The sequence below is a fragment of the Phoenix dactylifera genome, chromosome 2 (genome assembly GCF_051530095.1).
Source record: "Phoenix dactylifera cultivar Ajwa chromosome 2, Ajwa_hap1_PhDact_Kaust_v1.1, whole genome shotgun sequence".
Lineage (NCBI taxonomy): Eukaryota > Viridiplantae > Streptophyta > Magnoliopsida > Arecales > Arecaceae > Phoenix > Phoenix dactylifera.
In genome coordinates, this window is record NC_143191.1 from 6506226 (window position 1) to 6519050 (window position 12825).

At 38.0% G+C, this 12825-nt stretch overlaps 1 protein-coding gene across 2 annotated transcripts; it reads right to left on the reverse strand.

Annotated features, from left to right (window-relative positions):
* Positions 1 to 342: 342 nt before the first annotated feature.
* Positions 343 to 9088, reverse strand: LOC103704319 (adenine phosphoribosyltransferase 2). 2 transcript variants are annotated; one of them, XM_008787551.5, is made up of 7 exons: positions 8747 to 9088; positions 8489 to 8599; positions 5687 to 5779; positions 4345 to 4494; positions 2186 to 2244; positions 876 to 946; positions 343 to 684 (listed from the first exon to the last, which is right to left on the reverse strand). In XM_008787551.5, the coding sequence occupies exons 1-6, from the start codon at positions 8829 to 8831 to the stop codon at positions 890 to 892; spliced, it is 555 nt and encodes a 184-aa protein (XP_008785773.1). In that variant the 5' UTR covers positions 8832 to 9088; the 3' UTR covers positions 343 to 684; positions 876 to 889. The 2 variants fall into 2 exon arrangements, with proteins under 2 accessions (XP_008785773.1, XP_026659339.1); XM_026803538.4 differs by lacking the exon at positions 2186 to 2244 and having other exon boundaries at positions 466 to 684.
* Between the last annotated feature and the right edge of the window lie 3737 nt (positions 9089 to 12825).

Here is a 12825-nt window from a genome sequence, read left to right on the forward strand (position 1 = left end):
ATATAATTCTCACTGAAAAGAAAACCCAAAGGAATTCTCTTGAATTGCCAGAATTTGCAGTCCCTTCACCTTGGTTACAAGGCATAGGAAACAAAGATAGAATATTTCAAGCTAGCAACCATCTACAGTGGCTTTGATCTCCTCGGGGAGACAAAATATTCTTCGCATATTTCCGAATATTCACTTCATCAGCTTAAGAGGACAAAGTTGAGATGCTCAGGCTATCAACCAAGCATGCAAGCATTTATACCTAAACCATATTGGCCCCTGAAGTTCCTACTAAGAATGTTCTAAAAGAAAATTCAAACATTCAGGATAAATGACATCCTGGCAAGAAAGAGGTGCATCACTGGGGTCCCCAACTAGAGCCTCAATAATGGGAATTTCTAAAATTTAAACGTGGACATTTATTCAAGTGCAGAGGGTGCACGTAAATCCATTTTGGCAACATGAAACTTAAGACCATGGAGAAGAACGGCGAAAATTATATAGAAGACATGCGGATTTGTCTACGGAACTGCAGTGCTCTCACAGGATCCTAAGAAGCTATTTTTTTTTTTTTTTTTTCCTGTCTATCGTAATGGATAAAATGCTACAGCTGCTAGCCTCAGCAATGACTCGAAGATTTCGTTGCTACATCGGCTTGCAAACTTCTCAGAGCAGAGAATACCGACGCAAGTTTACCTGGCAAACAAGGTAGAAACAACCAGATTATAAGCATGCAGAATTCGTCTATGCTTCTATGAGATAAAACAATCGAGATATTTGAGTTAAGCCTGCAACAAAGAATTAAGAAATAAATCCCGAACTAAGATCGCAAGCATGCAATCTTATTTTGCACTGGTCTTCAAGCGCAATAATATGATGATGCAAACCTGATTATGAAGTTTTAGCGACGGCACTCTACGAGTATATAAACAGGCTTTCCATTCAGTCTGCATCGGCCCTGTTAAATACAGAGCAATCATCAGGAAACCACTCAAAAAGATCATGTTAAGAATGTTCCATGATTCCAATATACGCAACTTCGAGTTAGGATACAGAATGCTATGAATCATTCCAACAAGAGGATGGTCTAGGAAAAATGAATCTCAAGCAACCTGAGTAATTGCAATTTATTAATTATAAGGGCCAGGAAACACAATCAAGAATATATCAGCACTATGCTAAAAATATCATATAATTTACAACATTAGATTCTACCAGCTGTGAAAACGTTTAAATGCCTTACAAGCATATAATTGAAGAAAGATATCAAGGAATGAGCTTATGGAGAAAGGAACAAGTAGCTTAATAGAGCAGGAAAGAGAAAACGCATAGATAACTACACTGCAAAGGAATCTTAGTAAACAAACATGGATACCCAAAGCATCAATTGCTCCCAAATAAAAGGAAAGAATTCATATAAAATTCAATGGTAAAGAAGGGGAAAAGCAAAGTGGCATCTGATGCGGATACGAGGAGCTAGGCTAGAGTAAAATGAAAATAAATCAGGGGACTTCAGTAACCCACTCTTCCTTCATTACTTCAACAAGCCGATCAATGCTTCCTATAGAATTTTGTGTAAATTTCAGTTTGTATCTTGCATTGTCGACCAACAAGTTTTATCTCATCCATGTATGTCAAAACTATCTAAATCCTTATTTGCCAACATATACACAAAGTGCCATACCTATTACTGTAAATAGCATCCAGACCACAACAAGATTTCAAAAGATAGATTTCCAAGCATGCTACTGCAGATCTTGAGAAAATGGAATATATCATATTATTGTGTCTGAGTGGCAATGCTTTGGCATTGTACAGAATTGTCACTTTTGCAATCGCACACTTGCTTAATATATGATGCTCATCCCCTCTGTTGTACCGAGCAAACAAACAAACATTAATGGCAGACACAAGTAGCTTGTAAATAAACATTTGTTTTGGAAGAATATGAGTTTGTATAAAAAACAAGAAAAAAAATCTCCATAAACTAGCTCCTAAGACAGTTTTAATATTTGATATTTATCTTTCATCAGAACTATGGAAACAATAATTTAGCCATTGATACTAATGCAACTGTATGTGTTTAGCTGGCATTTTTTTAAACTAGAACAGTAAAACCAGAAATGGAATGAACAATAAAGGTCATTTATAAGATGAGTAGTTGAGTAATCATTTTGGAAACACAAAAAATAGATACCTTAAATTTAGGTAACCCAACAACACATGCACATTCGACCACTTCAGCTCCAGCACGTTCTAGAAATGCACAGCATTGGAAGTGGATGAATATGACAATCAGAATAAACCAAGAGGGCAGTGAGCAAGCAGTTGACCAGCAGCCAAATGTACAACCATATATAACTGTAAACCAAGAGGCGAATGCAATATTTTTCACATAAACAAATAAAGTATGTTCAGAAAGAAAAAATTACTTGAAGCTTGTGCACTGCCATTAACCGATTTAGTGTTGCCAGTTTACCAAGCTGGTAAGTCTCTTGGTGGTTGCACAAAAGACCTGGGTCCAAATCCCACCTTCACCAGGATTTGCGGTGTTACGGGTGTTTGGATGAGGGGTACACCTTGTTTATAGCTCATTGCATATGCACAGGTTCTATACAAGAAAAGAAAACAGATCTAACTTCTAAATAGTTAACATCATTAAATTTTCGACAATCCAAACACCTTAGGTACATTACAAATGTCCTTACAATTATATATGTACACTGCAGCGTCTTTTTTGAAGATTCTACTTTCTTGAACTTCAGCATCAGCAATGCAATGGTGATGTTTCTTTTTTACTTCCAACCTTCCAATTAATACCTGACGTAAAACTTATGTTATACCTAACAATGAGGGTGGACATCTTAGCCATTGTCACATTTATTGTATTATCAATTTTGCTTATCATTTTATACCTGTTGATCATTATGATGTCACAAAATTATTAGCTCTAACAGGAGAGACCACATAGGAACATCTGGGCACGGGATTTTGAATGGTTGACCACTAGATGTTCCATGCCCATTACCGCAGAATCCTGGGGTCCCAAATTAAATTTGTGCTTGCATGGGAACAATATAGCAGAACTCTGCTCTCTCTAGTGTTATAATTGTTAAAATATATTTCATAGTCCTGATAGTATGTTTTGGAGAGAGGGAGGGAGGCCCATTACACTATAATTACCTAGGTCTCAGTATTTGGGATGCACCTGACTCACCCATGATTCGAGCACATAACCTTTGGTTCGAACCCATGATTCGAACCCGATCCTACCTATTTGGATTGGGTTTGGATCAAGGGTTTTATTAGTTAAGATCAACTATGGGCTAGACTTCCTAATTCGAAATTTAAATTGGTCAGATATGGGGCAAAGCTTTGAACCGATCCAATTCATGAGGTAGAGTTCTATTTGGGTTGAAAAAATTAGGTTGGGTAGACTCGTAACCTTGGATAAGAATTTTTTGGGTGATTGGTCTTCTTCTTGATAGTGGTAGTTTAAATCATTTTGAAAATTAGCTGGTTAGAACTATAAATAGGCTAGCTTAGGTTTATTAGGGATTGCGTCTTGCAAATAGATTAGATTAGGGTCAAATTGGTGATCTGAAACCCATGGGTAGGTATGGGTTAAGATCTTGATCAGATGTTGGGTCAAATCCGGTAGAGCTCAAGGTTTTGCATGTTGGTATCCATTCTCGACTTGACTCGACCCATTGCCAATCCTAGTTGCTAGGTTCCTGTGTTATCATGGTTCCATTTAACTTCTTTACAAATCTGATTTTTCAACATAATTACTAGAAAACACCTAAAGTTGACAATTAGGATTTTTAGTTTACAGAATATCTATGTGAAAACACTTCATCATATATTTAGGCCATTATCATTGTGTTTGACTTGCACATCGGATTTCAACCATATGCTAATACTAGCATCAGTTCACCACTTATCACAATTTCTCATGTGGTAGATTTTGCTCACCATGAGTTTAGCAATTTGTTATCTACATGTTTATATTGAAGAAAGGGCGAACTTCATTAGAACGGCATGTAAAATATTGATAAGACATTCTGAACAAGGAATTATAAAGCTACTTTAGCATATAAATTAAATCATGTCAAGAATATCTCAAGACCAAGAATCATTTAAATTAAAAATTCTGCAATAACTTTAGCATGCAACTTGCAGATATAGCTACTTGATCACAGCATAATAATTAAACTATATTATCTTATATATATATATATATAAGACATTCTGATATAAAAGAATCCTTTGCAGAACTAGCTGGTGGAAGTGGTTCAGCAACTTGCTTTCCACACAAATATGTCCTATCCCATAGATGGACTTTCACAAGCATACCTAAAAGTCGTATTGCTGCACAAAGCGTCCCACCAGTGGCAACTAGGTCATCAATAACCAATACCCGCTCCCCTGGATGAACAGCTCCAACATGCATTTCCAGGCAGTCAGTACCATATTCAAGCTCATAAGCTTCTGAGAAAACTTCACCTGTATGCCCTTGTGAATAGTTAGAACTACCAAACAACTGAAGTGCATATATTCAAATATACATATGTGTGTGCCTTGACACACTCCCTACCATTATAAAAAAAAAAAAGGAACTTCATTAGAAGTTTGCTGAAACTAAAGTAATTGAGTACTTAGCACATTCATATCTTGCACCTCAATGGAATGAAAAAAAAAACAAAGGATTTATTAGGATTGTTTCTGGTAGACAGATAATTTATCAGTATTTCGGTACTTTTTCCTCGCATTTACCATAGGAAAGTGATAATAAAGACTTGTCGCCCTTCAAGCAAACAGGGCATCAGTACAGTAGACTCAAGAAAATATGGTCATAGAACAAACAAGAGGAAGCAGAGATATAAAGAAGGAAAGAGAATGAAGCCCACTATCAAGACATCTGGAACTTAGAAAGTTAGCTCTTAGCGAAAGGAAACTGGGGTAGATGCTGAAGAGAAACTTGATTGCAACTCAGGCAGCTCAAAAAAGGAGAGACGGAAACAATTGATGCCCATTTTACTCAGCCATATTAAGCTTTCAGTATGTTTTCACTGAAAGTTTTATTACATCGTCTTTTTATTTCCATTTAAACTAGTGTTTGAAGCAGTCATTACTTATATAGTAAGCATGCTTCGAATGGACTTGTGATAAAAGTTTTAATCTTAAGTTTCTTGCTTCCACCTACCATCTAATTTGTAGGTACACAGTTTTACAATTGCATTCCTATCGTTTAAATGCCTCTCAGAATTTAACGTGTATGCTACAGCAGCTGTCCTTAATTTATAAGCTTGCATACTGAAAATTTACCAGAATATGGTGAAGATTAAGTGCGGAGGAAGTGATTTTAAAAAAATTTATTGTAGGATAAAATGATCAAGATAAAGCACTCTAAATGAATATTCTTGCGAAAATTTTTATACAAGTAAAATGGCATGCTTCCAAATGCTTAGTAAGACAGTTGCCATTCATGTGAAATAAATTACTTAACATAACTTATCTTAATTATATGTGATATAAGCTAAAACTAACACGATGCTTTTAAGCAATATAATAATAAAATAGGCTCCATATTCTTATGAACTACACTCACAAGAAAGACCACAAACTCTTAATTTTAATAAACAACAATATTCAAGTCAAATCAAATATGGTATATAAGAAAAGGGATGATGAATACCTGGCAATTTCTTAGGTTTACGCAATGGTATAAACTTTGCACCAATAGCTAACGCAATTGAGGGGCCAAATATGAATCCTCTAGCTTCAATTCCTATTGTAAGAGCGACATTTGATTAAGTAGCTTATAATAACTTTTGCATTAGCAATCACCATATAAATAATAGGATCAAAATTTGTTACTGAAAATTCAACTCATGCAATGCACTTAAACATAATTCTACTTTGAACAAGTCATGAAAGAGAGAAGGAAAATGATATCAACTGATAAACTATAAATACACACTGTAATATATTATGGAAAAAGAGAGAAACATTAAAGCCAAAAGACTTTTCCATAGTAAATAATGGTAGCTGTTAAAATATCCAGAAAAAAAAGGACTTGATAGAGACAATTCAAGCATCCCTATGCTCCATGACTAGAAAGAGCACATACTGGAATGATTAGAAACGCCAACCCCCATAAGACACAACCTATGTAGATCCAAGAAACCCTTCACCAAATCCATATAAGAGCCAAATCCACTAACAACATAGCAATGGATATTGGATACCCTTCCACCCACAAGCCCTTTCATTAAGGGCCTGTTCTGTAACATTGTTATCTTTCTGCTTTTGTTTCTCAACAAATTAGTGACCTATCACACATTCACATGGAGATTGGTGAATATAGCATTTCCGCAAAATTACTTCTATTCCCTGTTTCTATTTTCACATTTTTTTGAAAGCAATAAATCTTTACTCATTGCTACCAAAAATTTCAGGATTTTCTAAACAATTTTTTTAAAAAAAGGTTTCATCATACATGGTCAATGTAGTTCGTTTTTCTTGTTGAAGTTTGAAACAAAAATAGAAAACAAAAGAGATACCAAACAGGTCCTATGCTCATAGTCATTAAGAAATTAAGGTACTTAATCAAGATATGGCTAACCCATACCCATATATCCACCGCGAGTTCTTGCTCGGTTCATTTAGACCCATCCATACCCCAAAAAGAACAAAAAGATTCTTAGTAAAAATCAATCTCACCTTTCAAAAAACATTGGAAAATCTGCTAGAAAACCTAGTTGACCATAACCAGGGTAAAAGACAAGGAGATAGAGGATATCCTTGCATTAGGTATAACAACCCAAGACCTCACCCAATATGGCTAGCCGGAAAGTATGATTTGGATTTCTTAGTCCTGTAATAGTACTCAAGATCTCCTCAGCGAATAACCAATGCGGAAGTAAACGCACGCCCGCACGGGTTCTCACATACTCTCTCCGTTTAAGCTTTAACGTCCTCATCAGGCTAAGAGTTTCAATCCATTCAAATCTAATCACATGCACCACAATAGGCCCGTGGTCAGCCTCTATTAATCCGTGTTGTAGTGTCCCCTAGTCCACAGACTATGGGCCGAGTTCGCTCTAATACCATTTATAACAACCAAGGACCTCACCCAAAATGGCTAGTCGGAAGGTATTATTTGGATTTCTTAGTCCTGTATAAGTACTCAAAATCTTTTCGGCGAATAACCAATGTGGAACTAAACACGTGCTCGCATAGGTCCTCACATTTGGTCCTCTTAATTTCAAATATTCTATAATCATGGGCATCCAATACATACAAACAAATGCCACCATGATGATCCTTTCCCTAGTTCTGAGGTCAGGAGGGTTTTAACAACAATACCAACCTACAAGTACATATGAACAAGTGATAAAAATACAAGCATTCAGCTTTTGTATGGAGTGTCATATGCCTTTACCAAGCCCAATTTTCGGGTAAAACCTAGAATTAGATTCAGAGCTAGCATCAATAGGCTGCATGCAACCACTACACTGTAAAGAAAAACGGTTCCCACATGCTCATCTTGAATTGGCAAGATTAGTTTCCAACTCAAATGTTTAAAGAGAATAGCTAGCTCTCTTTGGATGACATAATAAATACATTTATAAGGCAATGACTTCAAAGTGAACAGCCATTCAGCCATCTCATTCTTTGCTAATCAAGGTATTGAAATTCTCAGTTAATCCCCATAACAGAATATCTCATTCCAATACTCAACCTTCAAGAACCCCATAAGGGACCCTTTTGGTGTTGCCATAGAAAGACCAAGAAAATAGCAGAGACAAGCCATCAAGCCCAAATGCTTTTTGCCACACCCCTATTTATCTCTGAAATTTCATTAATTTCAGTAGTAATGGTATCTAAAAATCCATTAAACTAACAACATATGTCCCTAAGAAATTCACCAACCACGTCGTTGATCCCTGGATTTTTCTATGCAAAAACAACACATGAGCCCTACATTCTACCACAATCAGCTTGCCCCATATGAAGAAAACATGTTAGTAAAGATGGAGCATGGCACAATCATATCATCCAAACTACTTGCAAACTTGCAAGCCTTCGATAGCCCCTGCAGCTTCGACGAGTCATATCCAACTCAGTGAGTCAACTCAGCTTCCAAATTAATCTGTTCTTGCTTGTGAACTAAGATTCCAGACCTCCACCCAACCAGCCCGGCAAAATTATTCCAAAGATCACGATCCAACTATAGGAAGAGAATAAATATTCAGAAAAAAAAAAACCAAGATTTTTTTTTCACAAACACTTGGATATATCAACCCCAAGCCTTCAACCCCAACAAAAATCCCAGCTTGGCCATGGAAGGAGCACGCTCAACAAAGTCGAAAAGTATTTCCCATCCATAAAATTTTATCCAATCATCCTAAAGAAAGGGTGGGAGGAGGGAGAGGGTGAAAAAAGAAAAAGAAAAAAAAATAAGAGCAAGAAGGAAAGGAAGAGGCCATGGTACCGGCGACGGCAGAGATTTCCATGTCCCGGTAGCGGTCGACGAAGATCTCAACTACGTCTTTGAATACTTTCGGGTGGAGCAGCAACGTGGTGATGTCGTTGAACATGATCCCTGTTCTCCCCAACCCACATACCCCAAACAACCCCCCCACAAAAAAAAAAAAAAACACAGAAAGCATAGAGAAAATGGAGAGCGTCTCAAAAAGAACAAAGACCGAACCAAATCCAAACGAAGGAGAGCAAAGAAGAAAGAAGCTACCTGGCTTGGGAAAGTGGGGAACTACCCGGATGGCGGCCGAGATGGCCTGCAGCCTTGGGTCTACCCCGTTCTCCTCTTCCAACATATCCTCCTCCTCTTCTTCTCTACCCCTCTCTTCCCCTATTGTCCCTGTTTCTTCTGTCTCGACCAGCTTGCTTTCTCTCTATCTTCCACCGAGCACTGATATTGGGTGTGAAAATATATGGCTGTGTGTGTATATATAGGCGTCGTATTGCCCACCGAAGAAGCTTAGCTATCGTTATTCCCCCAAAAAAACACTGAACAGGAGCACTTACTCTCCCTGCTCTCGTGATGAGGGCAAGCTTTCAAATAAGGCCCGTTACCAAATTATAACAGGTGTAATAACAAATATATTTGTTTGCAAATAATAATGAGCACTATTTATTCCTTATCTTATTAGCTGTTTATGTAACTAAAAGTAATTTTTTAAATTAACTTTCTTCACTTTAGTAGAACATTTAAGATCTTATTTGATAAAAGGTGATTGGACATGACAGTCTTCTTATTTTCCATCATTATTCAGTACTTTTTCATCGCGATGACTTATAATAGTCATTATAATAATCATTAAACTCCATGAAAGATAAGTTCTGAAATAATCACTATAATAATTTCAAAGGCTGAAATAAAAAATAAAATGTCAATTTCTACCTCCATAGCTGTTATAAAGATATACATTCACTTTCAATAAACCCAATAAAAAACTAATTTGGCAACAAACGGCCATTATTTAGTGCTCATCATAAGGTCCATGTCGTAATTTTCCACCCAGGAGTTACTGTTCACTGGTTACTACTGAGTGGAAGAGTACTGACTCCGGTCTCTGCAACTTCTCTCTCTTTGTGTCCTTCTTACTATTGTATTATTATTTCTCTCTCTAAATATCTTTGCGCTTTTTTTCTTTGGGACTTGGGATAGATCGAAGAACGAGAGATGCGAATCGACGTTTCGGCCGCAGATGATTCGGGGCAGGGGATCGAGTTGGAGGAAGAGGAGGCAGCGAGATCCCCCAGAGATCTTGCCGTGGTCCCACCTTGGGCGTGTGCTGCAGCGCTGCCTCAGAGCCCATGGTTTTAATGCTGTGGGGGGAGGTGCGGAGAGGTTTTAATTAATGGTTTGGGTCGGGGGGTTTAGTACAGTAGGTATGGGAGTTAGGGTGGGCGTATCTAAGAATAATGGCAGTGGATTTGGTTGGGACTTGGGAGGATAAATATTAGCATAGTTTAATATGGGGATGTTTGTCTTTGGATGAAGCACTAGAGTGACACATACTATCACATTGGTAGATTTGACTGAGAGGGCTGGATTTGCTATGTTTTGGCAAATATCACGGTCCTTGCGCAACCAATACCTAGGCGCCACGTTTTCCTTAAAGATTTGGTTTTGCGAGGGATTTTGGTGGACAAGCCATTTGTCTGCTTGTGCGCGGAGCTGTGGTCGGGTCAGCGGTTGTGACTTCTAAATAAAACGTAACTTTCTGCAAGGGAGTATTTATAAAGAAAGAAATCTAGCAAAAATCTAGGGAGTCTTAAACTAGTGTGAACTTAGATAATGCCCGTACTTATCATTGCCACTTTACCAAATACGAAGCTAGTAGTCAATAATAATTTAGGAAAGGAAAGAGGGAAAGCGAAAGATACCCAAAGATAAGACAGCCGCAAAGATCCTTGCATATCATGGGATCAAACCAAGCCTCTAGATTTGCCTGGATTTTTACTCCCCTTGATTCTTGGATTTCTCTAGCAGTATATTGTAAAATAAATGAACCCAACATGAGAATATATATATACATATGTCACTCGAAAATGAATGAAGACAAGTTTATGGTGATACCTATTCTTGGGCTTCACTTTTGTCTATATTTATGTTAAAGAAGGAAAAGGGGTCACATACAAGTTGAGGAAGGATTGGAACTATAAAATAAAAAAGAGATTGCATTCTATCAGTTATAACAGGACATTCAGGAAGTGACAAGCAATCTCAAAATGTGAGAGCAGTAGGTATGTGGATTTAGATGAAACCCCACTATGATTGAATACTCTAGTTGATAAGGGAAAAGTTGTTGGAATGATGGCAGCTAGAGATGCTTATCAATCAATTAGCGAAGTGTTAGTACCAAGAAACAAAAAAAGAAAAGAAAAATGTTGCAAGAGAATCGCTGCGTCAGAATAAAAAGGTCTCTTTCTATTAATTCATCAAGAAATTGCCGTCATAAGAAAGTTGATTTAAACTTGATTCCCTCAATCTCACATTTTTTTTCTAAAAAACTAAATATAAAGATTACAATAAAATCTTTACCTTTTTTTTTTTTTTTGCTAAAAAAAAGGGGGCAGGGGGGAGGAAGGGACAAGCCCAACCCCGCGTAGCAGCCCCCACTGGGCCCCCACCCCGCCAGGAGAATGTTCGATGCGGGCAAACCGGGTCGTGTGTTGGGCACGCCGACCTATTTTACTTATACCCTCTCCACCCGTGAGCCGGCTTGGTTACCCGACCCGACCCTCCGTGTGAGTACGTCACACCTGGCACCACCCAGGCTATCAGCCGACCAGTAGCACTTCCAGACCCCGTGTCCAGGCGTGGAGCATTCGGTCCCCAAATTTAATCGACGCCCGCGCGTTTCGAACCTGGAACCACTTGGTTGGAAGTAAACGTCCCGTTCCAACTGAGCTACCACCTTGGTGGTATAAAATCTTTACCTTTGCTGGTCTCGGAGAACAACAACAACGCAACCTTACAAAATAACCTTGTGAGACAATCAAACTTAAAATCCAGTGAAACCCTTGAGGAACAATGGAAGCAATAAAAAGAATGATACAAAAACAATTGCATCGCTTGCACAACCTTAGATATTTGAATTTAAACTAAGTAGGTTGTTATAACTAAACAACTACCACATCATGTTTAAAATTAGATTTCTATAAGTATGATATACATACTAGAGGCCCTTCAAAACAGTCACATTATTTAGATTTTGTACACAACCACCTCACTATGGTAGCTTTCTCTTTCTTTTTTTCTTTCCCCCTCTAGAAATTGATTTCCTCAGTATATATACCTTATCCTTACGTAGTAGTAGGCCGAGCCCAAGCCTCTCCGACCGGACACAAACCCAGAGCCTGAGGTCCCTCGCCCCCCGGCGGCGGGCCCCACCACCACCGGAGAGCGAGAGGAGAACGACAAAAGAAGCACGTCACGTGATCACGGCCCTCCTCCCCCTCCTAAAAAAGGGCCGTTGGGCGGGCCCCAGCGCGCATGCGCGACCGCCGCTCGTCCGGCGGGCCCGAGTGCACACCCTCAGCCGTTCGATCCCTACCGGACGGCGACGATCATCCCTCGGCTTCCTCTGATGGGCTTGGTTATTGGGATCTTTTTAGCTGTTCTCTCTCTCTCTTTTTTTTTCTCTCCTCCGGTACGCGAGTCAACGTCACCAGCTTTTTCCATATTCCGTGTGTTGCAGCGCCACTGAAAAGAAGTCCAATTTATCTCTTTCTTCCACAACCCGGAGATCTCAAGGATCTTTTGGGACCACCTTTGAAAGCAAAGTTTCATAAAAACAAAAATAACTGCTCTTGTTGCCTTCCCTCGGTCCGTTCTCTCTTTTTCACATGTAAACAAACATACATATGCATACATGGCAAAGCTTTCAAATAATGATGATAGCGTTATTTAACTAGAATGACCCATAATATAATAAGAATAAAATATTTAATTTATATATTTTTTACAGTTATTTGACTTATTTTAATATTTTTTAAATTAAAATGCATTCTACTGTTGCTCACTTATTATTATATGTTATTATGTTGCTGTAGTGGTTGATAATAGCAATTGTACATCTAGATGAACCGAACAAATTACTTTTATTATTTTGGATGCTGTTAGGTTTACCGAATAATCTTTTAAGAAGTAGAGTTACGAGCGTCTATACGGGCATGCATTTAATTTCATATTTGTTAAATAGATTTTGAATATTTATACAGGGTCAAAAAAAACCTAAATAACACCTTATGACTAGTATTTTTGGATTTAGGTCCTAGGTTATGATAAAATGGTATCAA